We start from the raw sequence: 27,093 nt of genomic DNA on the forward strand, positions 1-27,093 counted from the left end.
GGACAAGGTCTTACCATGAACAGCCCTAGTTCACAGGAACTCCTCTAGTGTTGGGATTGCTGGAGTCACAGGCCTGTACCACCACGCCAGATCTTAAATTTCACACAGTCAAACTCGAAAGTTTCAACAAGAACTATTATCCAGCTTGGAACTTTGGTATCTGAGCCCACAGTCAGGGCATCCAAGATCTCTGGAGAATTCTTAAATGTTTCTAAAGCTGTATGAGCATGTGCCTAAATTCATGCCCAGTCCTATGGGCAATGCAGTTCTTCATTTCCAGGTCCCTCTTGGGCCATGAACATTTTTAATGCTCTTTATGCGGTTTTGGTGTTTCGGGAGCACAATTTCTCGTCAGCTGTCATTAAGTCCTCATCTCCGGAGAAAGCTACCCCACCATCTCACCCATCCCAGCCGCCGCCGTCGCCGCCGCCGCCGCACTCCTCGCCTCAGCCGGAAGGCAGTGACGTCACGGCTAGAATGCACTGACCTGGTTTCACATTTCGCGGACCTGAGAGCCTTGAAGGGCAGAGAAGGGGGCGGGACGCTGTGGTTCCTCGGTCGGGAACCCTGTGTGTGTCGGGGTGTGTGTATGTAGTGGGGAGCAGAGGACCGGTCTCCGCAGCTGCCCAAGAGTCAGCACCTCGACCTGAGTAACACCGTAGGGCGGAGAAGAAAGCCAGTGGGTATGTTGGTGGGGGGCGGCCAAACTTCCTGTCCCGCTCTGGAGCTGCTTCCGGCGGGAGCCGGAAGACGCCGAGTGTGGACGGAATTCGGGACTGACTGACGGACGGCGGCCAGCTGCCCTAGACTGGAAGGTGAGCTCCAGGCTAGTGCTAGCCACACCCGCTCGGCTAGGTGGTCCCGCAGAGAAAGGAAGCCACTGCGGGATCTGGGGCTCTAGAGCCGAGGTCGCCCCCGAAGGGCACAAGGAAGCCGCCCCCTTATGCTCCCCCAGGCGTCTAGCGGGCGGGGAGCGACGGGTCCGAAGCCGGGCGGCTTCGGCCCTAACCCCTTTGAGGAGCTGGGGCACGCTGTTTCTTCTCTTTTGCTTGTTTTTGCGGGAGGGTGTTTGGAAACCAGACTGCCCCCAGAAAGCCAGAGTTAGCGAGTCCCCGAGGCGGAGGCTCCGGACTGCACCCGCAGCCGGGCCTGCCCGCAGACCTAAGGGCCTTCGGCTGAGGCCTTTGTGCTGGCGGAAAGGGTTACAGCGGTGCCCTGCCGGCGTTTCACCCAGGGCTGCCGGTTCCTATCCTGCGTCCACTCTCTTCCTTGGTCAGGAATAGGGACGTCTGCGGACCAGGGCTGGACCTCTGGTGTCTCCTCTGCCTGTCACTTGAGGCCCGTGTGTGGGCTGCGAGTGTTTGCAGCCAGGATGTGTTTTGTACATTCAACTTGTTCTCTGAAGTTTCTCAAGAGAAGACTACCCAATTAGTTTATTAAACTTTGTCTCACTTGCTCACGAGGTTCTGAAATGTACTTAGGATCCACTCGGGAGTTAAATATTATTGATTTGGGATTAAGAGTTCATACATTTACACTAGAGTTTGACACAAAGGGCAGTGTAACGTATGCAAAGAGAATAAAACAGTGCGAAGTAAAGACGGGCAATTCTGGGTGTCTGGAATTGAGACGTATTACTCTTTGTGTTATCGTGTCGTCTGGCAGAATACAGGGCAAGCATCAGAAGATGTGGATTCTAATTTAAGCTTTGTAGCCCAGTAGGTGTCAAATTTAGGTAAATCCCACAATTTCCAAGGATTTTGTTTTTAGTGGGGGGGGGTATGTCAGTGAAGAGGTTTCCCCTTAGGGGCCGGCCATTATTCTGAGATTCTAAACTGCATATGGGGAGTGACAAGCATTTTTGTGTTTTGGAAAAAAAAATAATGCGTGTTTGGGTAAAATATAGATTGGAAAGGGTAATTTTAAAAGGCAAGGTGACCACGCAAAAGTTTGTGCTAATAGTGTAGTTGACCAAAAAAGAAAAGGGTAATTGAAAGGTACTGAGAAATCTAGATAGCATCCTAGGAGGGGTAAATTTGGGGTCTGATTATTATTGATGACTGAGACTATGTAAACATGTAGGATGAGAGAGGTTGCAGCTGAGTGGGAAGTGGAGTGGCGATAAATGAATGAGATAATTCAAGAAGAACAGGTTTGCTGGGGGAGATGGTAATCTGCCTTTAGACGGGGTTTGGCTGGAGACGCTGATGTAGAATTACCCCACAAGCAATTAATAATGAAAGCTTGGAATTGAAAAGTCGGAGCATGGGGTTGGGGATTTAGCTCAGTGGTAGAGCGCTTGCCTAGGAAGCGCAAGGCCCTGGGTTCGGTCCCCAGCTCCGGAAAAAAAAGAACCAAAAAAAAAAAAAAAAAAAAAAGAAAAGTCGGAGCGAAGGGGTGGGGAATTGGGTATCATGTGTCACGTTATTTATCCTCTATCTGAGTGTTTATCCAGTGCTTTCTGTGTAGTCACGTGGAAACTTGTATGGAGGTCATTTTAACCCACAATAATGACTAAGTTAGACGTGGGTAGTGACTTCAGGGTTCCTTTTGGGAACATGTAAAATTAGCCACGCATCGAGGTACACGCCTGTAGTCTCAGTGTTCGGAGGTGTGAGAAGATGTGAGCAGGAGTGAGCGGGAGTTCCAGGTCAGCCTATGTTAGAGCCTGTCTGTGAACCCTTTCAGCCCCTCCCCCAACAGCCTAACAACCAAAACTGAGCATGTGTGTGATTTCAGAACTATGAATATACTAAAGACAGTTTAACTGTACTTGTCAAAATGTGTGAGAGGATCTGGGCTTAGTTCCCAGCACCCCACATGGTGATTCCTAACCTTCTGTAACTCCAGTTCCCTCTGCCTCCATGGGTCCTGCATACATGTGATGTACAGACATCATGCAGGCAAAATACCAATGCATGATAAATAAAAACTAAAAATCTTAAAAATGAACTGTTCCAGTGAAACATCATTTTTGAGACAAGGACTCAACTATGTAACCTCGGCCGGCCTGGGAACTCAATATGTAAACCAGGCCGGCCTCAAACCCCTAGCAATATGCTTACCTATATTTCTAGAGTGCTGGAATTGAAGTGTGTGCCACCGTGTCTGTCTCCAAAAAATACTAATTTTTTTATAAAAGATTTGCGTTGCAAGAACAAAATTTTCATTTCAGCTTTTGAATCCGGTTAGCTAGGTAATGGACCTGGAATTGGCAAACCTAGCTTGTGCACGTCCATTATATTGCTGGCTGGTGTGCTTAGCAAGTTCTGTGCTACAGATGAGGTCTACGGAGGACACTTGATGAGCCACTGTGCTCTGAACACATTGCTTCCTTTTTATTTCCAGAGATGATCTTGCAGTGTGGTTCATGCTAGCTGCAAACCTCCCTGTTCTGCTTCAGTCTTCCCACTGCTGAGCTTGCAGATGCCTGCCACCACACCTTTTTCCTGTCTTCACTTTATGGATCTCAGACTCCCAATTTTACCAGCAGTTCCACCAAATTAAGTGAATTCATGTGCCAAAGTCCATGGAGGCAGGGAGTTATCCAGGAGATTCGGGTTAGGGAACTAGCAAGGTCTGTGCTCAGCGTGGATAGACAGACCTTAGGTTCAGTGTCCAGTAGGGACCCGGGAAAAAGGAAGGGTGGGAGGGAGGAAGAATGCAGATGAATCCATTGCATCTGTGTGCAAACAGTCCCATTGCCCCCACCCCACCCCACCCCACCCCACCCCGTGTGTTGGCTTGTTTGTCTTCAATACTGGCGATTACACTCGAACATTGTGCTATGCTATGCAAGTGCTTTGCCTTGAGTTACACAGCTAGACTTGAGTACTATTGTAAACTTGATTGTTTTTGTCTTTCTGAGATCACAATAGCCCAGACAGACCTTGACTTTGCTGTAGAGCCCACTCCCCGAGTGCTGAGGTTGTAGCTTTGCACCACCAAGCCCCTGCTAGACTTATCTTTTAAATGATCAGAATGGCATAATTACCTTTTAGAATAAGAAAAAAGAGTAAGTCACACTTTCCTGTTAAACAATAAAACTGCTGTTTTATCTGTGAATTTCTTTTTACTTTTTTCTTACGATGTAATTACTGTTAAAATGGGAAATAGGTTTGTAACCGATGTTTTATTGCATGGTCTTCAGTGTGTGTGTGTGCGTGTGTGTGTGTGTGTGTGTGTGTGTGTGTGTGTGTGTGTGTCTTATGAATCAAACCCAGGGATTTGCACATGCTGGGCAAATGTTCTACCACTAAACCGCATCCCTAGTCATAACTGTGTTTCGAAGTGACAATGCCATATTTAATAGTCAAGAGTCAAGCCCTATATAGTACGTATGTGTTTAAGTGTTCTAAAAGATTATTGTGTGTGTTGCTTCCAGTTCTTTGTCTTATATTTTCAATGAGCATCTTTGGGAATATAGCTTTTCCATATTTTAAGACCCTTTCATAGCCACGTATATCTGTAATCCCTCCCAGTGCTCAGGAAGGGATGGGAAAATCATTGACAGTGGAGGCCAGCTTGGTCTGTATGTGAATTTCAGGCAGTCAGGGCTTCATTAGAAGGAGGAACTTTTGTGTGGACTGGAGATAAGGCTCAGTGGTTAGGAGCACTTGCTGTTCTTGCAGAGAAACAGAGTTTGGCCCTTAGCATCCACACAGGGCAGCTTAGAACCACCTGGAACTCCATGGAGCTCCAGGAGAATCTGATTCCCTCTGTTGGACTCTGGACACTTGGACACACAGGGAGTTAGTTACACGTGCATGAAATAAAAATAAAGATTTAAAAATTGAAGATAGTTATCAAAGCATATTGCTTTTTATAGGTTTTGATACTTTTTGGGCTTGTTCTGCTTTAAAACACATGTTATAGGCTGAGTGTCTGCTTATGGCTTTTGGACATAAAGGGATGCCTTTGTTGATTTAGCTGCATTTGCTGACTGCTCTTAATGTTGTGTCTTTCTCTTTTTTTACCCTTATTTTAGGTTAAATTGATTACCAACCTAGTTCAGCGTCTTACAGGAAGTGTTCTGTTTTTTAAAGGGATGTGAATGTAACAGGAAGGTGTCATTGGCTGAATTAGATGTGACCCTGTCCCCCCGAACAGCTACAGGATTTCAGAAGCTGAATCAATGTTATCAGATGAGTTAGAATCCAAACCAGAGGTGAGCCCACTTAGCTGTGTCTTCTTAGACCGTTGGTCAGGAAACAACGTGAGTGGCTTAATCGTAAGCATTCTTGACTTCCAAAGCCAAATGAGATTTACTTCAGTGCTTAGTTTATGAGTCTTCTGTTACTAAATGCTTTCTTAGAGACTTTATTATTCAGTTTCCATCTTCGTGAGTTTTCTATATCTGCTATTTAAGTATTTAAGGAAATACTTAAAGTACTTAAACATGATAAGATAGGTTCTATTTCTAAAGTATATTTATATTCATAGTTGTAATATTTATGTATGTATATATTTATTTACACGAATCTTGTTAATATGTATCTGAAAATAATTTTTCTAAATATGATTTAAGCATTTTATAATTTCTATCATTTTTCATACTTTAATCTTAATAAGTTTGTGTTTACTAGAAAAGTCACTAAATTTGAAATCATTTCTTAATTTTGAAGACTGGAACTTTAATTATATCATCTTAGACAAGTCTGTGTTTCAGGATGATTCGTCATTTGTAAATACGTGTTTACTTAGGAATTTAGGAATAAGTGAAAAAATACCCAGGAAAGTGCTCTCTAATGTAATCAGTACAGTGCAGTTGACTTAAAACCAAGGGGGCTCATCATTTTAAAACCCACTTTTATAATTTTTCTATGATAGAAAATGACAGATCAGTTTAATTTTATAAATCAACTATTGTGTAGAGCAAACACCTTGATAAATGTAGTTAATCTAGTTTTTCTATGTATATGACTGAGACAGGAATAAGACTTAATTATATTATCACTTGTTTGATAAATTTAAAGTTGAGATTCATTCTGATTCTCAGTTTTGCTGTTTTCCCCTCCTCAGCTCCTGGTTCAGTTTGTTCAGAATACCTCCATCCCCCTGGGACAAGGGCTAGTAGAATCAGAAGCTAAAGACATTACTTGCTTATCCCTCCTTCCAGTGACCGAGGCCTCAGAATGCAGTCGACTAATGTTACCAGGTAAAATATGTTCCCTACAGATGGGACAAAGAAGACTTGAGAGGTTAGACGATGCTGTACCAAGAGTAGGATGCAATTGATTTTACAGCTGGTTGATAGAAACTAAAATGTAGGAGCCATATCAAAAGGCAGCCATGGAAGTCATGAGAGCCTCAGTAGTTTAAGCGTAGGAACACGGATGTGAAAGTGAGACAGAAAGTTCATTGTAGCACTGTGGCACTCCCCTTTGAAGGCATGTGCTCAGGCAAGGGAGCCAGAGGAGGAGGGAAGAAGTCTGAAGTAGATGACTCTCTGCATAGCCAGGAGTCATGGGAGCCAAGGGCAATCAGAGTGCTGGAGGCCCCCAGGAGGCCAAGGACACAGAGACTGAAAACATGGCAGAGAAAGGCTGGGGAGCCAGACCGCAGGGATGGAGGGAGTGGTGTAAAGGCTAGTGTAGTTGAGGAAGTGATTATGTAGTTCTGTTCATTTTTTGGTTTTTGAGACAGGGTCTGGCTATGATCTGTGACTGGCCTAAACACACAGTGACCTACCTGCCTTTGTGTCTGCTGTAATTAAAGGCTGTGTGCTACCACTGGCCCTATATATTTTTAAAGACCTTTGATCCTCCTTTCTGTCCTCCTTTCTTTCTTCCTTCCTTCCTTCCTTCCTTCCTTCCTTCCTTCCTTCGCCTTTTTAGAGATATACTTGAATACCAGCTTATTAGATTATAAACTATTGCATCTGGACCTTTCTATCTAACTTAATCACTTCTCTTCTAAGTATGATATATATATCATTTCATACATGACGTGATTTATAAAAAAAAAAAACCTACAATATTTGGGGCTAGAGAAATGGCCTAGCAGTTTAAAGCACTTTTTTTTTAAAGATTTATTTTATTTTATTATATATAAACACACTATAGCTGTCTTCAGACACCCCAGAAGAGGGCATCAGATCCCATTGCATATGGTTGTGAGCCACCATGTGGTTGCTGGGATTTGAACTCAGGACCTCAGGAAGAGCAGTCAGGGCTCTTAACTTCTGAGCCATCTCTCCAGCCCTGTGAGACTCATCCTTATTGTGGCCATGTTTCATTTAGTCTCAGCATGGTATCCTGCCATATTTACATACCACAACTTTTTTGTTCATGTCTGAATTCTCCGATACTGTGCTGTGATAGCTAGAGCTATTATAAAGTTTATGTTCTTAAAATAGTTTTTGGTGTGTGTTTGGTAAAATACACATGGCGTAGAATTACCATCTTAAATTAGCATTTACTGTATAGTTGTGTGATATTAGGAATATTTACATTATTGCCCATTTTTATTCTTAGGATCGTGCTTGCCATCTGCTAAAAGAGGAAAAAGTGTTACCTTCCTTTAATATATATAAAATGAATGAAAGCCTCTGAAAATATTATATATGTCATATGTCATCATGGTAGTGTAATTCCTAATTGTATTGAGCCATACATATGGCCTAGCTCTTCCCTTTTTTAACACTTGGAACACTTCCGTTTTGGATTTTTGAGACTGGGTCTCTATGTAGTCCAGGCTGTTCTGGAACTCACTCTGTAGACCAGGCTAGCCTTGAACTCGCAGAGATCTACTTGTATATGAATTTCTTTAGAGCAAGTCTTTAAATGACTTCTGTACATTCAGTGTAAACCCAACTGTACTGGAGTACACTGGTTCTTCCGTAAGCCTGCAGTGCTTTCCCAGACGATTGGCCCCCCTGGGATTATTCTGAGGCAGTTTTTGTATTCGCAAAAAAGAGAGCACAGTCTACTCTTGAAGGGTGCTGGAGGGGTTGGGGATTTAGCTCAGTGGTAGAGCGCTTGCCTAGCAAACGCAAGGCCCTGGGTTCGATCCCCAGCTCCGGGAGGAAGAAAAAGAAAAAAAGAAAAAGAAGGGTGCAGGAGCGAAGTCAGGTGTAGTTCTTAGGTGCGCTGTATTGAAAGCGTGAGTTTCCTGGAGGTGAGGGCTTTATAAAGCTATGGCGTTTTTCCTTCACTAGATGAAACTGCAAATCATGCTAATTCCTCCAAGGAGGTCCCTTCTTCAGCTGTTTTGAGGAGCCTTCAGGTGAATGTGGGCCCAGACGGAGAAGAGACAAGGGCTCAGACTGTACAGAAGTCCCCAGAGTTCCTGTCCACACCAGAGTCGCCTAGTTTGTTGCAAGATCTACAGCCAAGTGATAGCACTTCGTTCATCCTTCTGAACCTAACAAGAGCAGGTATGTTTAGTCTTTTCTGAATATCACTCATTTTTAAAGTGAAAAAGTTAGAGGTGGGGCAAATATTTAATATATATAAAATGCAAAGAGTATTTCTTATTCGATTACTTTAGCGAGTTTGTGTGATCCGTGACCGCACTGGGTGAAGGAAGAGCAGAGACTGTCTTGTTTAAGTCTGTGACATGGCTGATTAGTAATTCTGCCAAATATAAGAAAAGTCTGTTCTTCACATTTTGGCTTTTGTCATCCCTGTTCCTCTGTGCAGCACAATTTGTGTACAAAATAAGGACGCTGCCTGCTCCTGGGAGACGTGTTGGGTGTTAGGCATGTGTATCCAATGGTAAACTCCTTGGATATGGTGGCGTCTCTGTGTAGCACTGACTGTCTTGAGTATGGGATCTCCCTGCCTCTCACCCATGAGTGCAGGGATAGAGGTGTCCCTACAGCTGGCGACAGAATCATTCCTTGTTTGGGAAATTCATGTGTTGCCCTTGACCAGGAGAGTGAGAGCAAGAAGCAGCTTGGGGGAGGATGCTCAGTTCCAGAAGTGTCTGCAGATGTTTCGGTTTGGGGGTACATTGATGAGGGAGTATCCTTTGGAGAGTTAGGAGTTTAGAGTTCTGAGAGGTCTGGTCCAAAGTAGTCAGTCGGGCAGCTCATCACACCCAGTATTGCGAACCATGTGTTGTACATTCTTGGATTCCAGGTAAGTTTGAAACATAAGTAGGAAGAAGGTAAGTGTGGGAGCCTGGGCAGGGGGACCTCAGAGGGCAGCAGAACAGCAAGTGGAACTGGGAGAGAATGGTGCATAGGAACCAGGGGAGGAAAGTGTTTTAAGGAAGAAAGGATGCTAAATGATACCGACTGCTGTAGAATGGACTAGAGAGGTCAAATGTCTACCTGGTTGCCTTGGGAAAAATAGTAGTTTCTGGAAGACGGGTGGGTCTGGAGAGTAGAGTGTGACTGAATAGAAATACAAGTTAGAAGGTAGAGTTATTTTTGAAACTGCATACAAATCTGTAAACTCAGTGCCCATGATGCTGAAGTAGGAGGACGTGCTTGAGGCCAGCGGAGGCAACATGGTGAGACCTTGGCTCAAACAAATCAATAATAAAGAAAACGTGTTGGGCGTGGGTCACTTACCTTTAACTCCAGCTCTTGGAAAGCAGAGACAAGCAGATTTCTGAGTTCAAGGCCAGCTTGGCCTAAGTAATGACAGCCACTCTTAACTGCTGGGCTATCTTTCCAGCCCTGGTGAGAGAGAACTTAACGGAAGCATTCAAGAGAGAATGACCTGACCGCACACAGGATTGGAGTATTTCAAGTGGGAGGTGGCCTGGTTGCCAGGAAGGAACATTTTGCTTCTGAAACAAGAGGAGGCAGAGTTAGCAGTAAGCCTGTGGGCTGGATGGAGAAACGATATCTTAATTATTTATAAGAACAGAAACTTGAAGTGAGAAGGGAAGATCTAGACTGATTAATTCGGGACAAGTGTCTGGGCCAGGTCTAATGAAAGGATGCTGGCTAATCTTCCTGTGTTCTCTTTCTCCTTTCAGGTCTGGGCTCTTCAGCTGAGCACTTTGTGTTTGTACAGGATGAGGCCGAGGACTCGGGGGCTGACTTCCTCTCTGCTGAGAGCACAGACAGTAATATCCCATGGTTCCTCCGGGTTCAGGAACTGGCCCACGACAGTTTGATCGCAGCTACTCGTGCACAGCTAGCAAAGAATGCAAAAACTGGCAGCAATGGTGAGACTTTCTTCTCTCAGGTTTCTCCATACAGAGACTTGGGTAACAGAGCGGCTGTATTTTGAATTGTGTATAATTGCAGCTGTGTTCTGTAAAATGGCAGAATACTGTGGCGGGACAGAGCACCTCAGTGGGTCCAGCCAAGGTGTTCTCCTGAGGACTCACCACCGTGGAACAGGCCTAGAACAAAAGGGAGCTTATTTGGGGGAAGGGAAGGGGACCTGGAAAAGGGGTAGAGGAAGAAAGAGGAGGGAGGAAGAGAGAATAGAGAGAGATGGGGGGAGAGCGAGAAGTGGGTGGGTAGAGAAAGGGTGTGGGAGGGGAAAGGGAGGGAGGGGGAGAGAGAGAGAGAGAGAGAGAGAGAGAGAGAGAGAGAGAGAGAGAGAGAGAGAGAGAGAGAGAACGAGAACATAGTCCTTATAAGCCACGTTACCTTGCAAGTTGTTGCTAGGTAGCTGCTGGGTGGAGCCTAGCAGAATTGCCGACAATATTGAATGCTTTTATCATAATCATTCTTAAGTATGTAAAGATCAAAATTTATAAAACATTTATATTTAGAGCTCAAAGAAGTTAAAATAGCTTTATCAGTTAATAAAAGTACAATTGTAAAATTAATGTTGAATCTGACTCATAATGCTTAAACTATGTTGATATTCATTAGCCAATTGCTTTATGCTAGTTACTTTCTGTTTAAAAAGTTTGAGTGTATATGTGTGTGTGCATGAACATGTACACATGGAGGATAAAGGTATGTCCTCCCCACTCCTAGGAATATCCCACACATGGCTGGTCTGTGTTTCATGTCCTCATGCTTGTGTGACAAGCATTTCCCCCACTAAGCTGTTTTCTCAGTCTGGTGTCTCTTCAGCTTAGCCTGTACAACTTCATGTGTCTGACGTCACTTTGGAATACGGTCCCCGGATCCCCAGGCAGCTCAGAGGTGTGGCTGTCTTGGTGCTGAGAGGTGGCTCAGCTCTTAAGGGTGATGGCTGCTCTTTCAAAGAAGCTGAATTTGCTCCCTAACGTCCACATCAGGTGGATCCTAACCTGTAACTCCAGCTCCAGAGGACCTCACACACTCCCTTACCCCACATTGGTCTTCAAGTGCAACTCTCATGCCTAACCACAGATCTGTGGTAGATTCAAAACCCCCCATACTAGTCAAACCTTCGTTTACATAACTACCATTAATTTTTAGGTCTCTTGATTAGTTCTCTTTCTGTATTTTCTCATTAGTCTGTGATGATTAAGTTATTACCACACCTGTCACTATTGTTACTAACCAAGCCAAGATTACACACAGCATTGTCAGTTGACAACTATTTGGAGCTCTTGCCTGGTAATCCAGAACATATTTATAATTATTTTCTAATTACTGTTCATATAAAAACAAAAAACTAAATAACATCTCATAAACTTGGGGATTCTACAGATATTTCAGAATATTTATTTTTATAAACAATAACTCCTACACAGAATATTCCATACTTTTGTTGATCTTCAAATGATTATTTGATAGTGACTTCACGGTGCCCTGTATTCATCTAACCATTTGGGGAAGATTTCTTCTAAGATGATTTTTCTAATTCAAAAATCCTGAAACCTTTCGGTCCCCAGCTCCAAAAAAAAGAATAGAAAAAAAAAATAAATCCTAAAACTTTCACCATTTTAGTCACATTTAGAAAATGGTGCCGCCCTACATAGTGAGTCCCTCATCTCAAAAGACAAAAGTTACTTTATAACCTTAACAAGTGTCTTATATTCCGGAATACAAAGTAAATACCACAAACATAAGACACAAATAGTTTCATTTTGTTGGTGAGATCCCCTAAGATTTTGTATTTAATTCTTTCCTAACAAACTACCCCTCCCCTTGCAGGGTCTCCCCTTGCAGGGTCTCCCCTTGCAGGGGCTCCCCTTGCAGGGTCTCCCCTTGTAGGGTCTCCCCTTGCAGGGGCTCCCCTTGCAGGGTCTCCCCTTGCAGGGGCTCCCCTTGCAGGGGCTCCCCTTGCAGGGTCTCCCCTTGCAGGGTCTCCCCTTGCAGGGTCTCCCCTTGCAGGGTCTCCCCTTGCAGGGTCTCTATGTGGCCCTGGCTGTCCTGGAAATCACATCTGTAGGCCAGATTGGCCTGGGAGTCAGAGATCCACCCACCTCTGCCTCCGGAGTGCTAAGATTAAATGAGTGCACCATGCCTAGCTCTGATTTTCTAGACATTGACTTCTGTATTTTGTTGTTTGTTTTTGAGGCAAGGTCTCCTTATGTACTTCTGGCTTTTCTATAACTCACTATGAAGACCAGGCTAGCCTTGAACTTAGAGAGATCCAACCATCTCTGCTTCAGTGTTTTCACGCATCTCAGGACACACATCTTACCTTGACTTACTTTCTGTACTGGGTCACGTAAGGCCTCCTGCTTGCTGGGCATGTGCTCTACTGAGCTAGCATCTGCAGCCCTTCCTTACTACAGCCTGTGACGAGGTCTTACGGAGGTCCCAGGCTGGCCTGAAGGCAGACCTGTTGATGTGGACCATGCATACATTCTTAGTTAGCAGATCCTGGGCAGCATGAGCCGAGGCCTGCTTGCTCGTCTTGCCTCCCTTCACTATGGAACAGCCCCATGGATGTTGTCTCTTATGAAAGATTGGTTCAAATTTTCAAAATTCATCTGAGGTTTACATTTTTAAACACTGGATAACCAAAATGGGGTGAGATAGGAAATTAGAAGGTTGTTCTTATCCTTCAAATGATAATAAATGAACAAGTTGATTCAGAAAATGGGAAATCTTAAGAATGGCCACCTGTTTGGAGACGGGGTAGGAGGGAGGTAGGTTTGGGGGTTTGGGATGTGGAACTGTTGGAGGGTGACTGGGAGGAGAATAAAATCTGGAGCATAAAAATAGGCAGGCAGGCAGGCAGGCAGGCAGGCCGTCTGTGATAAAAACCTGCTATAAGCTCACTCATCCAAAGCAAGTGTTTCCTTATTTCCTAAAACTCGAAGCTCCCTCTGTAGCCTCCACTCTGGGTGTTACTTCTCTACCAACTCTGCTGCAAATGCTTGGGTTCCTTTTGAGACTGCTCAGTCCTGCTACTTCTCTCCCACCACAAAAGCTGGGATTACAGGGGTGAGATCACAGGCGTGTACCACCATGCCTGGCCCCGCAGATGAGATATGTGTAAGGTAGCCTTACTCAATATCACTACGTTTGTCAGAAACCTAGTGTTAGGAAATAAAGCCTGCAAGCTGTGGGTAATTCTCTGGATGTAGACGAAGGTCATGCCTATGCCTAGTAAGCACAGATAGCTGTCTGGTTAACGATTGATCGCTAGCAATGAAACATTTGAATCTGAGTGTCTGAGCAGGATCTTTCCCTGAATTCTAAAATGTCACTTGTTACAGGAGAAAATGTCCACCTTGGTTCTGGCGATGGGCAACTCAAAGACTCTGGGCCCCTTCCTCAAGTGGAAAAGAAGCTCAAGTGCACGGTTGAAGGCTGTGATCGGACATTTGTGTGGCCAGCTCACTTCAAGTACCACCTTAAAACTCATCGGTGAGCAATCATACTGAGGAACCTGTCCCTGAATAGACAAACTACAGGAAAGCGGGAACTCCGTTTGTGCTGGCTAAGATATCTTCCTTTGTCAGGTGTGATGATGCATATACACCTGTAATCTCAGCCTTTGAGATCGACTTGGGCTGTAGGGAGACCTTGTTTCTTTCTTTCTTTCTTTTTTTTAAGATTTATTTATTTATTATATATGAGTACACTGTATCTGTCTTCAGACACCAGAAGAGGGCATCGGATCTCTTTACAGATGGTTGTGAGCCACCATGTGGTTGGGATTGAACTCAGGACCTCTGGAAGAGCAGTCAGTGCTCTTAACCACTGAGCCATCCCTCCAACTCAAGACCTTGCTTCAAAAGACCAAGGTCTCTGGTTCTCGTTTGTTTCTGGGTGGATTCTTGTGCTACCACATTGCTTCAAATTTTTTGAGCTTAAATGATCTTCTGCCTCAGCCTCCCAGGTTTACAGCATGCCAGCTAATAGGAAACTTCTTGTTTGAACCTTGTTTTTGTTGTTCTAGGATCTAAACCCGGGCTTTATAATCTACCTAAAAAAAAAAAAAAAAAAGTACTGTTTTGTGAGCTGTATCCATAGCTCTATGTTTTTGTTTTGTTTTGTTTTGTTAAGATGAGTTCTCACTGTTTGCTCGCACTGGCTCCAAACTCAAGGTTCTCCTTCCTAAGCCTCCCATGCACTGAGGAAACCGTGCATCCCCATACCTGGCTCAGGACTCTTGTATGTTAATAGAAAGATTGTGTTGTCTTATTTACTTATTTTGGGCATGTGGCTGCAGGCAGGCCTCAGACTTTCTGTACAGAAAAGGATGCCTTTGAATTCTTGGTTCTCTTGCCTCTGCCTCTCATTAACTTATTTCTGATAAATATTTAAATAAGACATTTTGCACCTAAATATCTTAAAGAGTAAAAATTCTCAAGTCTTACTACAAAATAATTTGAGAACTTAATATGTAAATTCTAAAGAGATGAGTTAGCTGTTAAGAGCATTGGATGCTCTTCCAGAGAGCAAGTTGGTTGCCAGCACCCACGTGGCAGTCCACAGCTGCCATAACTCCACTTTTAGGGATCTGGTGCCCTTCTGGCCACCTTAGGCACCAGGATATATGCAGTGCACAGACAATTCAGGCAAGATACCTATACACAGGAAAACAAATAAAATAACAACAGCCAGGCAGTGGTGGTGCACACCTTTAATCCCACACTAGGGAGGCAGAGGCAGGTGGATCTATTTTGAGGGCAGCCTGGTCTACAAAGCAAGTTCCAGGACAGCCAGGGCTACAGGGAGAAACTCTGTCTTAAAAAACTTTAAAAAAAAAAACCAACCTAACAACAGTAATGGCAGATCTTCCTAGGGCACCACCTTAAGTCTGTGTGGTGTTGTAGCTGAGACTGGGCTTGTACAGTTCTAACAGCCTGGGTTGGTTTGAGTATCCCCGTCGGGAGTGCACTGTCTGCCTTTGGGTCGGTAGAGATGCTGACGCAGCAGCAGCAGCAGCACACAGCGCTCTCAGGCCTTGGTGCTTGTGACTGTTTTCACAGAAATGAGCGCTCCTTCATCTGCCCTGCAGAGGGTTGTGGGAAGAGCTTCTATGTGCTGCAGCGGCTGAAGGTGCACATGAGGACACACAACGGGGAGAAACCCTTTATGTGCCATGAGTCTGGGTGTGGTAAGCAGTTCACTACGGCTGGAAACCTGAAGAACCACCGACGCATCCACACAGGTGAGCAGCTCCCTTCCCTCCCGCAGTTTCCTCACCTCTGCCGGCCGCCGGCCACTCCCTGCTCCCCTATACTTAAAGGCACAGCGAGGGTAGAAATGAAACACACTGTTGTTACTAGTCCCTGAGGAGAGGGTTAATTCCATTGTCTTGTGCATTCTGTTGATTCATTATCAGTAACCTTTATCCAGCTTTATCTGTGTGAGGAAGGAACAGACAGTATTGTCTTCTTTCTCCAGAAGCCTACCTTGTAGGAAGAAATGTGAGGTTGTCCTAGATGACCTTAGCGCCGCCAGGAGGTGACGGACAAGTCGGCCTGTTTTCCAGTCTCTGAAGATTGCATGGATGTATTTATCGAATCCTGTGAACGTTACAGAGCAATAAATAGGAGATAAAGTACAATCCGAAAGCGAGGTGCTTCTTCTTGTTAGCACTTACAACATGACAAATAGAATGAGTGTCCGAATGAAAGAAGCAAAATAAAGATTCCTTGCTTCTTAGTCCAAGATCCTGCACGTGCTTCTGGAGCCGTTGTTAGAAATGTGTTATTACTGACCTCAGGTCACCATTGAGCATGTGCACCTCTTCCCTGCTTCATGCCACTTCCCAAGTCTTGGCTAAAATGACAGGAGGTACACTGTATAGGAAATCAGAAAGGGAAGTCCATGCACAAATCACAATTGTTCTAGACATAATTTCTTCCAGTTGGCATACCTTTATATGTTAGGATGAAATAATTTTCTCTTCAGTTTTCTTACAACAGTAAATGTGCCTGGAGGTGGTGCACACCTTCAATCCCAGCACTTAGGGGACAGAGGCAGGCGGATCTCTCAGTTCGAGAGCAGCCTAGTCTACAGAGCTAGATCTAGAACAGCCAGTTTTAGACAGCTTTAAAGCCAAACAAAAGAAATAAGCAAAAAGGAAATAGTAAACAGTTCTCATTCTAAGGAAGAAATTAGAATAAAAAACAAAAAGGCTGTGTCTCGTGGTCACATTTCAGAACATTAAGAGCCAGCATTTGCTGGGTGCCCAGTTGGAATTATAAGTTAAAGCAGAACAAGTCAGTCATTGAAAGCAGGACACAATGATTAGGAAAGCATTTTCACAAAGAAGCCTAAGCCTGTGTCTCACTTTCTGTCCCCAGGAGAGAAGCCTTTCCTTTGTGAAGCCCAGGGATGTGGCCGCTCCTTTGCTGAGTATTCAAGCCTTCGAAAACATCTGGTGGTTCACTCAGGTATGAGAGCCTGTGCCCTTTGTAGACCTCAGTACAGTAAGAGAGGAGGGTGGGAGGCAGTATTCTAACAAGAACACTCCATGTCCTATTGGTCAGGTAATAAAGCTCAGGACTGCAGGAGGAAGGTCCTTAATAATTGTTTTCAAAAGGGCTTCTCATCAGTTAGGATCCACTGTTCTCTTGGGATCTGTGAGTGGAGACCTTAGAGATCTCTGCTGGATCTTTTTATATGTTGTTTGATATGTATCCTGTGTTGACACTTTCATTCTTCTGAGGGAAGATTTAAAAACCCAGGGCAAATTGGGAAGGCTGACGTCAGTGGCTGCGAGCCCTGCGGTGTTCCAGGCATTCTGAGAAGCCATGGGCACGTCGGCTTCAGTCTCCTTCTGCAGAAACTGCCTTTGCCCCTTAGGACTTCACAGTAGCCAGCACAAAGAAAAGACTTAGGGCCTGCTTTTTGCTCTGTTTTCCCGAATTCCCTGCAGTTCTGTCAATTTGCTCATCCTGTGCAGATGACTTAATCTTCCGATAAAAATGTTGGTATTTTCCGAAAGGACTCTACAGCAGCCAGATTTGTAAGCTTAATAGAAAATTCTGAGTAATGTTTGTCTCCTGCCCTCCTTTGCCATCTTCCCAAACAGAAATTAGCACTGAGGAGGTAGAGGCAAGATTGTTGGTTTGATGAAGGCAGCAGAGCACTTCGGTGAGTTAGTGTGGAGACCTGCAGTCAGTCAGGGTTTCACAGTTGGGACCGCAGTGCTGGGCCAGTCTGTTTCTGTCGTGTAGCACTGGATGACCTTGTGCCTCTGATCATCTTGCCCGCGCCTCTCAGATGTTGTTGGGAGTGCACGTGGGGAATTTGTGGATGCCAGGCAAGTCTTCCGCCAGTTGAGCTAGGTCTCCGGCTCCTCGCCAGTTTTTATATGGTGACAGGTTCCAAGTAGATGTGGCAGGCTGACAGCCTGTGGGCCAGATGTAGACCCTCATGGATAGTGCCTGGCTCCAGAGTGCTTTGTTGTACTTGTTAAGGAAAACCATCAAACATAGTCAGACATAGGTAAGAATAGAAAAAATAGACATTTTTATGGCTATTAAATTTAAAAATATGTCTTGTTTTTATCTTGTATTCAATGCATGGTCTGTTCTATCTAGTTGTCTCCAAAATAACTCCAGTTGATTTATTTTTAAATGAGTTAATTTACCTTTAAATTTTCTCTATGTATTTTGTGGAGCTGAACCCAAAGCCTCTTGAGTAACGGGCACACATTTAACTGTAGAGCTGCAGCCTCAACCCAGATGTTGGTTCCTTTAGATAGGGACCCCATAGGGCCTGACAGTGCTTACTCCTGGTGTTAGGGCTTCCGTGACTGTAAGTCTGTTTGCATGTTGTTTGTTTGGTCAGTCTGTTACACAGTTGAGTTACTAGGGTCCTATGGAAACTATGCTCTGACTTTGTCAGCTTCCTTTTCTGTCTTTTCCCCCAGAGCTGGAGATTGAAGCAGGGCCTCAAACGTGCTGGGTCAGAACTCTGCCACCGAGCTGTTCCCAGCTCCTGCTTTGTGTTACAGCTTGTTTTTCTGTGTCAGCAAAGATAGAGCCAAGCTCTAAAACCTTCCAAACATACTTCCTATGTCCATCAAGACCACACAGGGTTTGGTTGTCAGATCTGATCAGTGGGTTCAGGTGGTGTCAACCAAGTCCCTATGTTCTCTCTTAATCTTTCACCCTTGTTTTTTAACCTGATAGTTAATTGGTAGTTTTCCTTAGTTCGGTTCTTCACATTAGTTAGAATTCTTCTATATGTTGGATCCTCCTCCATGGAGTAGGGCTATTTGATCAATTACACAAGTAAATGGCAAGTTAAATAAAATGCTTCTCATTATGGGCTTGCTGGTTTTGTTTGGTTGGTTTGGTTGGTTGTTTGTTTGTTTGTTTGTTTGTTTTCTCAAGAAGGCCTGGACTGGAACAAGCTACCTAGACCAAACTGGCCTTGAATTTAGAGTGATCCTCCTGCCTCAGCTTCACAAGTTCTGGGACTATTGGCATGTCCAGTCTTCATTGTGAGCTTTTAGAATAAGGAACTGGTGCTTTGGTTACCTGTAGGGCAGATTAAATTGGTTTCTTGACTTATTTTAGGGTTGTTTATAGCTAGTACATAGACATAGTTAGAGAGTACTACTGTCCTTTCAGAGAACCCACATCATGTAACTGCAGTGCTAGGAGACCTTACACCCTCTGATCCCTGCTGGCATCTGCATGTAAGTGATGCACATAAACCCACACAGAAGCACACATTTCCATATAAATTAATCTTAAAAAAAGAATTGTTTGTTCCTCCTTGGGTCTGTTTGTTTGTTTGTTTTTTCTAAGATGAGTTCACTAAAATCTACCTGTCAACTTTGGGAATTAAGGCATATACCCCATGCCCAGCTATTCTTGACTCTTTTAAAATAAGGCTTTGGTCAGGCCACATAGCTATTGCCTAGCACTCAGGAGGGTAACACGGGATTGCCATGAAATTGGAGCCAGCCTGGACTATATAGTGAATTCCAGGATAGCTGGGTCCCACAAGTGAGGTGTCTGTAAATAAAAGAATAGAAATGGGGGTTTCAGTCTATAGTTAAGAGTGTCCTAGGACTCACTGTTGTAGCCCAGGCTAGCTACATTTTTTTTTAAACTTCCTGCTCTTAGTCTTCTAAGGAATGTAGGCACATTAACTCTTCCATAAATCTGTGTGACACTTACTTGGGTTTTTCTAATCATTAGCCATTTAAAATAGTCCTACAGTAAATAATCTGTATGTGGGTTATTTCCTGTTGTAACTGAGGGTAGATTTTGAAAGGTGGGACTCCCAGATGGACAGAGTCTCTGTATTTCTAAGTAGTGCTAGATTCCCCACCACAGATAGGTTTTTTGCATTCTCCTCAGTAATGAAAATGAACATTGCTGTGTAATGTTTTTGCCAGTCGTAAATTGGCTCTCCGTATTTACGAATTGGGGGATTTTGTCTGAAATTCCTGTTCTAGCTCCTCTTAGATGGGCAGTGGAGGTGGTGGTGACGCCTTTAATTCCAGCACTTGCAGAGGCAGAGGCAGAGGCAGAGGCAGAGGCAGAGGCAGAGGCAGAGGCAGAGGCAGAGGCAGAGGCAGAGGCAGAGGCACAGAGGCACAGAGGCACAGAGGCAGAGGCAGAGGCAGAGGCAGAGGCAGAGGCAGAGGCAGAGAGGCAGAGAGGCAGAGGCAGAGGCAGAGAGGCAGAGAGGCAGAGAGGCAGAGGCAGAGGCAGAGGCAGAGAGGCAGAGAGGCAGAGGCAGAGAGGCAGAGAGGCAGAGGCAGAGAGGCAGAGAGAGAGGCAGAGAGGCAGAGAGGCAGAGGCAGAGGCAGAGGCAGAGGCAGAGGCAGAGGCAGAGGCAGGCAGATCTTGGTCTACAGAGCAAGTTCCAGGACAGCCAGGGCTACACAGAGAAACCCTGTCTCAGACAGACAGACAAACAGTCTGGCAGAGCAAGGCTTACATCAGCACATGGCAACAGTAGCCAGAACTGAGAAACAGCTGTCCTTCCCCTGGGGAAGTGCTCCATTTCACTCCTATATGCTGCCTGCCCTGTGGACGTGAGTGTTTGTCTGCGGAAAGTGGTTTGGGACCTTTGTTCTGAGCGTGCCTGTCTGGGTAGATGAGTGAAGACTGATGGGGACTCATGAGCAGACCATTTATGTTAAGAGAATCATTTGTTAAAGACCTTGAGTCTCGGCAGGAAATAGGACGTGGGATATTATGGACCTAGGTTTGTAATGAATCCTTGAGGTAGATGTGAATTGTTGGTTGATGAAAGACGGTTGGAAAGGAAGTAAGTATTTTCTGTTGTAAGTGCCATGATACCATATTGAAGAGGCTGTTTTGGAAGGCTGTGGTCTAGAAAGAGGAAGTGCCGGGAGACAGTACATGTGCCCTCCTGGGGTACCTTTCTTGCCTTCCTCATGTACAGAAGGCTGTGTCCAAAGAGCAACCTTCTTTAAGTCTACCTGACTGCCATCAGAACTGCCAGCTGCCTTTTGGGCTGCCCAGTCTTAACGTGGTTCCCTTTGCAGGAGAGAAACCTCATCAGTGCCAAGTCTGTGGGAAGACCTTCTCTCAGAGTGGAAGTAGAAACGTGCACATGAGAAAGCACCACTTGCAGCTGGGGACAACTGGGAGTCAAGAACAGGATCAGACTGGTGAGGATGGTCAGAATGGACATCTGTGTTCCACAGCCAAGTCATTGGCTTGCCTTGGCTTTTTGGACCTCTGGAGAGACTTGGTTTCATTTGATAGCTTTATAGTTTGTAACAATTGCACAGTACAGTCATCTGCAAACTTTCAAAGCATAACTTCTCACTGCTCATGTTCCTCTCTTAAAATAAACTCGATAAATGAGCTGAATTATAAATTCTAGAACACTTAGCTTTAAAAGTTCAACTAGGGCTTTACCTGCAGCTCAGTAGAGTGTATCAGACCCTGGTGTAAACACTACAAAAATATGCATACACACATAGAATGAATGAATGAATGAATGAATGACAATTGCTCTGATGGCTTATGCCTATAAATCTACTTGGAAGGCTGAAGTGAGCAACAGAGTAAGACCCTTACCTTAGGAAACAAAGGCCAGGTATATTGGCCCATGCCTTTAATCCCAGCACGGGTGAAGTACAAGTTGGAGACCATAGATTAAGGCCAGCCTCAGAAATCAAAACTAGGAAGTAAGCAAATGTTCCTCTAATGAGGTTGAAGTCAACTAGTGCTGGTCTATGATTCAGCTTTTAAGGAATAGGGACATAAAAGATGTCTGTAACTAAAGATTTAAAATTTTTTATTTATTCTTGTTATCTGAAAGTGAGTAAGTGAAAGACGAAACACTTATGGTTCTGAAAAAGGTGGCCGGCTTCCTGGTGAAGGGAGCTTAGGACCAGGCACAGTGACTGCTGTATGTCTCTCACCTCCTGTTCTCTGTGCAGCTGAGCCACTAATGGGCAGTAGTTTGCTTGAAGAAGCTTCAGTTCCCAATAAAACCCTGGTGTCTATGAATCCCCAGTCCAGCCTTGGTGGAGAGACCTTGAATCTACCAAATACCAATTCTATCCTTGGAGTTGATGATGGTAAGACATTTAATTCTTTATTTGGGGGAAACAAGTTGTAACTAGTGACTAAGGAAATAGCGTATCTCCAAAATGGAGGTTTGAATATTATCTCTTGTATGATTCTGTGATTGAATAGTATTTATACTTACTCTCTGGGGTGGATAAATGAATCCTTTTTTAAAAATGATTAAATATGTTAACACAAAAAAAATTGAAAAGATAAAATTATCTGTAATCCTTAGCATCCTAGCCCAACTGTGTCTGTCTTTCCTGTTGCAGTTATGGAAGAGCTTAACTTTTAAACATTTAAACAGAGCATAACCAGGTTTTACAGAGGAGACACAGAGCAGTTTCTCCATACCTTCAAAAGCCATATCTACTGGAGAAAAGAAAGGGCCCTCTAGGAAACAGTTGCTCCTCTGATATAGAAATTTCACCCAGCTTACACAGGCCAGGCCCTCTTCTCTGAAAAACTTACCAGGTGAGGTCAGCATGCATTTATCAGTGCCTACTGTGTGCCTGGCACCATGGGAAAGACAAAAGTTGGAGACAGGGGCCATGAGCTCTATTGAGAAGTGACAGCTGAGTATGACTGTGTGAAGGAGCACCGTTGAGTAAATAGGTGTGATCACACTAGCAAACACCACTGTTCAGTGCGTGCCGGGAGAGCAGACGGAGCTACAGATCCTTCAGGAAAAACCTGATCGGTACAACCACTTCCAAAGACCTTCATGGTGATCCCACTGATGAACGTACTAGGTGTAGGATCATGTTTTAGTCATTTCTGTCCTTCACAGTCTGAAGTAAAAGTGACCATGTTTTTGTAACTTCTGTGTGGAGCTTTCAAGGCCTAAAATGTACTACCCAGGTCCGCCTGTTGTTTCCTGAGCAGTACTAACGCAAACCACATGAGAAGACAGATTGCATGGAGAGTTTTGCTGGCCTTGAAGAAGCAAATTCCAGGGAGGAAAGGACACTGAGAATAAATTTTGAAGGCAGGATTAGCTCAGGTTCTTGACGCAGACATAGAACTCAGAACAGCAGGACTGTCCACCTCAAGGGCTGGCTCTCGGTCTCTGGTCCCTGCCTGCCCGCCTGCCTGCCAGTGTTTGCTCTATTTCATACACTGTTTTAATCCAGGTAACAGTCTGAAAACTGTATTATTTTAAATTGTTACATTGAAATTGGCCATTCTTATATTAAAGCTTTTACTTCCCACCCTCCTTTTGTAATATTTTCTAAATCCACTGACAATGAAAAACATACAAGAACATGGGGCTGAGTTTTTCAGGGAAGAGATTTTAGCATTTTAATGAGAGCTTGCTGAAGCAGTGGATGGACGTGTGGATTCACTATTCATTGAAGGGAATTTTCTGTTGTATTACAGAGGTGCTTACTGAAAGATCCTCACGGCCCCTGTCTTCAGTGCCTGATGTGACACATCACTTGGTGACCATGCAGTCAGGAAGGCAGTCCTATGAAGTTTCTGTCTTAACTGCAGTAAATCCGCAGGAGGTAAAGCTGTTTCCTGCCCTTACTCTGTCTCTGTGCTTAGTTCAGCATCTTCTGGAGGCTGAATGTCACCCTGTGAGCTGGGTACACAGAACAAAATACTCACATACACTCCACACACCAATATACATAAATACATTAAATACTATGGTTAGATGGAGTGATGGCTCAGCGGATCAAGCTCTCGCCAGGCAAACCTGAAATCATTATTCAGATCCCACACACCAATGGAAATACTGGATAGCTGTGTCAGGCTCGTGTCTGTCCAGCTTTCACTGTGCACACTGGCCTCCATACAGATATGTGGATACATGTTCCTGTACACACACACAACATCTTTTTTAATGTTTCACTGTTTTCGGTTTATTTTTTCACCCACTGTTTGTGCCAGAATACTTTAAAGCATTATAGACCTATCTGTAATTTTTTAGGGTATACTTCTGGAAAGATAAGAATGTAAGAAATAACCATGTTTCCATACTCAGCAAATTTAGTAGTAAATTTTTATCCTCCAAAATTTAGTTTCTGTCTTTTATCTCCTCAAAAATGTCTTTGGTTGTCTAACTTGAATCAGAATTGAAACAAGGCCCACGCATTGCATTTGGTTAGTACACTGATGTGTTCCTTTGCTGCTGTGGTTTAAACACCATGGCCAAAAGCATTTGAGGAGGAAACGGTTTATTATAACTGATAGGTCCATGATAGAGGAAAGCCAGAGCAGGAACCTAGACTCTGGAACCGAAGCGCTGAGAGAGCATGGAGGAATGTTGCTTACTGGCATGCTCTGCCTGTTTTCTGGTGGGCTGGAGAGATGCTCATTTGGTCGATCGCTGCCCATAAGCATGGGAAGCTCAGCTGGTTCACCCCTGTAAAACAGCAGGCACGGCTCACTCGTGGTCTATAATCCCAGCACTGGGGAGTTTAAAAGAGTGCTGTGCTTGACAGCATGTGCATTGTAGGTCTGCGCTGGGGAAGTAGAGAGAGGAGTAGTAAGTGATAGACACTGGCCAACTAACCAGCAAAATCTGAGTTTCAGACCACCGAGAGCTCTTGTTTCAAAAACATCTGGATCTCCTTCATACACATATACAAGACGGAAACAGATTTCATCAGTTATTACTCAGAACCTCTGAACAGCAGAGTGAAGTATCAGGGTTTGCTGCCGCCCCCAGGAGTCCTTCAGACTTGACCCTGGAGCACTCAGGAGTAGGTTCCCGCTTCAGGACTTGTAACAGACGCAGCTCCTTTTCCTGCTGTCTGTACTTTGGACTAACCGTGTAACGGTTTAGTTCAACACTGTTGGTGCCTTCTGTTGGTTCTTCTGTCACTGACTGGCGGGTACGAGCACAGTCACTGAGCATATAAATTCAGGTTATTTTATTGCCATATTAATGTGGTGGTGCACGCCATTAATCCCAACACTCAGGAAGCAGAGGCAGAGGGATCACTTGAGTTCAAGACCAGCCTGGTCTTCATAGTGAGTTCCAGGACACAGAGACCCTATCTCATAAAACAACAATAATAAAAGCAAGCTTTGGGGGCTGGGAAGATGGCTCAGTGGTTAAGGTAAGAGCACTGGCTGCTCTTCCAGAGGACATAAGTTTAATTCCCAGCACCCATGTTGCTTCTGTAATTCATCTGTAACCTAGTGTCTATTCATTTTCAATTTTATAGTTACTAAACCAAGGAGATTTAACTGACAGACAGACATGAGTTTGCTGACTCCTGGAGGAGCTGTTCTGTCTGATCCCAGAGTGCATGATGGGAACAGATCCAAAAGGCTCAATTATCTGCCAGAACCAAAATGAGTCTGCAGGACCAAGACCTCGCCTTGCCTCTGTTCATCTTTCCTGGCAGAGAAGAGGGATGTCTGAGGGCTTCTCTTCACCCTCCAGCGGATGCAGTCCAAGAGTGAAGCCATGACTGTGGGCTGGACACCTGTAGCTGCCTCTCAGTGCAACGTTTGAGGGTAGACTTCCCAAGAGCGAGTTTAATTATGTGTTGGCTGAAGATTTTCATTGTGACTGTCGAGGTTTTCCTTTGAAGAGTTTTCATCCTAGACCCAGCTATCTTTTCATATGGTTGAATTATGTCCTGCTTCCAACCACAGAACTTTACCAGAACACTGAGTTTTCAAGATGCCTTGTTGCTTTGAAGAAGGGAGGGATGCCAGTTACATTGTGGCAATGTGTTCTCCCTTTAGCAACCTGAGTAAAAGACTCAGCCGTTGGGCTGTAAAAATTAAATTACTTGAATCTCCCCTTGGCCCAGGCTGAGGTACCAACATACCCCGTACACTTTGACTTGGTCATTTTTTGTTTTGTTTATGGGACTTAAACTAGCATGTTATCAGGGGGTTTTGGTTTTGTTTTTTTGGTTTTTTTTTGTTGTTGTTGTTTTTGTTTTTTTTTTTTTAAGTTAAAAACCACATGATTTAGAGGGGCTTTTTTTCCTTTTAAATAAACAAAACAACCCAGTCACCTGTTTGGCTCTTGTTTTAGATCAGTGGTCCTCATCCTTCCTAACGCTGCTACCCTTTAATACAGTTCTTTATGTTGTGGTGACCCCAACTATAAAATGATTTTCATTGCCACTTTTTTTTTCTTTTCTTTTTTTCGGAGCTGGGGACGGAACCCAGGGCCTGAGCTAAATCCCCAACCCCTCATTGCCACTTCCTAACTGTGATTTTGCTATTGTTATGAATCGTAATGTGGGTACCTTTTATATATATAGCATATATCTGATCCTGGATTGAGAACGTTGTTTTAGATGTGGGGTATTGTTGTTGTTGTTGGATACATTTTGTGTTTTTTTTTTTTCAAGACAAGGTTTCTTTGTGTAGCTTTGGAGGTCCTAGAACGCATTCTGTAGACCAGGCTGACCTTAAACTCTGCCTCCTAAGTGCTGTGACTAAAGGTATACACCACTCCTGCCTGTAGCAGATGTGTTCTTAGAGGTCGAGAGAATTATCCAGTCATTCTCTTTTTAAGAGAGAGTATCAGATAGAGAAAGGGGACTAAGGATAGGATAGTAGTTCATGCCCCTGGTCCCAGGACTCAGAGACAGAGGCAGGCAGATCTCTTATGAATTTGAGACCAGTTTTGACACATAACAAGTTCTAGGGCAGCCAGGGATATAGGGTTACACAGTGAGACACTGTCTTAAAAAAAATAAGAAGGGGGTTGGGGATTTAGCTCAGTGGTAGAGCGCTTGCCTAGGAAGCACAAGGCCCTGGGTTTGGTCCCCAGCTCCGGAAAAAAAAAAAAATAAGAAGGACCCTGATGAGCCATGACCCCCAACATGCAAGGAACAAACAAATTTCTTGAGTTTGAGGACAGCCTGATGTATATAGGAAGTGTTAGATCAACAAGGTATCCAAACAACAACAAAAAAAAGAAAAGAAAGAAAAAAAAAAAAAAGGAAAAGCATACTCTCTGGGCTGGAGAGATGGCTTATAAGATCACTTGCTTCTATTCCAGAGCATCCCACTTCAGTCCACATCAGGAAGCTCGCAACACCCTGTAACTGCAGCTCCAAGGGATTCAATGCTCTTTCTGGGCTGTGGGTACACACACACACACACACACACACACCCATGTACATAATTTTAAAAATAAAACTACTAGCACCATAAAATAGGGTGCTGATTTGCCTTTAGCTATATAGGTGGAACTGAACTGATAAGCCTCAGAAAATGCAACACGGTGTTTTTTGTTTAGAATCGGCAAACCTAAGCTGGCGGGGGTAACTTGTGCCTTTAATCTTAGCACTCAGGAGGCACAGGCAGTGTAATCTCTTGAGTTTGAGG

The 27,093-nt window shown here is 44.2% G+C and overlaps 1 protein-coding gene across 6 annotated transcripts; it reads left to right on the forward strand.

Moving 5' to 3' along the window:
* Positions 1-497: 497 nt before the first annotated feature.
* Positions 498-26,689, forward strand: Zfp410 (zinc finger protein 410). Of its 6 annotated transcripts, none has more exons than XR_015621904.1 (13): positions 511-683; positions 5,046-5,167; positions 6,022-6,157; positions 8,159-8,377; positions 9,934-10,125; positions 13,522-13,672; positions 15,244-15,425; positions 16,567-16,656; positions 20,745-20,870; positions 21,651-21,791; positions 22,053-22,254; positions 23,161-23,288; positions 24,960-25,765. XR_015621904.1 is itself a non-coding variant. In NM_001433979.1 (12 exons), the coding sequence occupies exons 2-12, from the start codon at positions 5,135-5,137 to the stop codon at positions 24,996-24,998; spliced, it is 1,437 nt and encodes a 478-aa protein (NP_001420908.1). In that variant the 5' UTR covers positions 498-683; positions 5,046-5,134; the 3' UTR covers positions 24,999-25,765. The 6 variants fall into 6 exon arrangements, 3 of the variants coding, with proteins under 3 accessions (NP_001420908.1, NP_001420907.1, NP_001101512.1); XR_015621903.1 differs by lacking the exon at positions 511-683 and adding an exon at positions 756-815 and having other exon boundaries at positions 4,988-5,167; NR_197622.1 differs by lacking the exon at positions 511-683 and adding an exon at positions 756-815.
* Positions 26,690-27,093: the final 404 nt, after the last annotated feature.

This window comes from Rattus norvegicus, chromosome 6 (assembly GCF_021556685.1).
Source record: "Rattus norvegicus strain SHRSP/BbbUtx chromosome 6, alternate assembly SHRSP_T2T, whole genome shotgun sequence".
Lineage (NCBI taxonomy): Eukaryota > Metazoa > Chordata > Mammalia > Rodentia > Muridae > Rattus > Rattus norvegicus.

Excerpts from the sequence above, each read along its gene's own strand:
- Zfp410 (NM_001433979.1), top strand. The coding sequence starts at position 5,135 with ATGTTATCAGATGAGTTAGAATCCAAACCAGAG. Across the intron at positions 6,158-8,158 it reads CAGTCGACTAATGTTACCAG|ATGAAACTGCAAATCATGCT; the intron begins GTAAAATATGTT and ends TTCCTTCACTAG. Across the intron at positions 21,792-23,160 it reads TATCCTTGGAGTTGATGATG|AGGTGCTTACTGAAAGATCC; the intron begins GTAAGACATTTA and ends GTTGTATTACAG.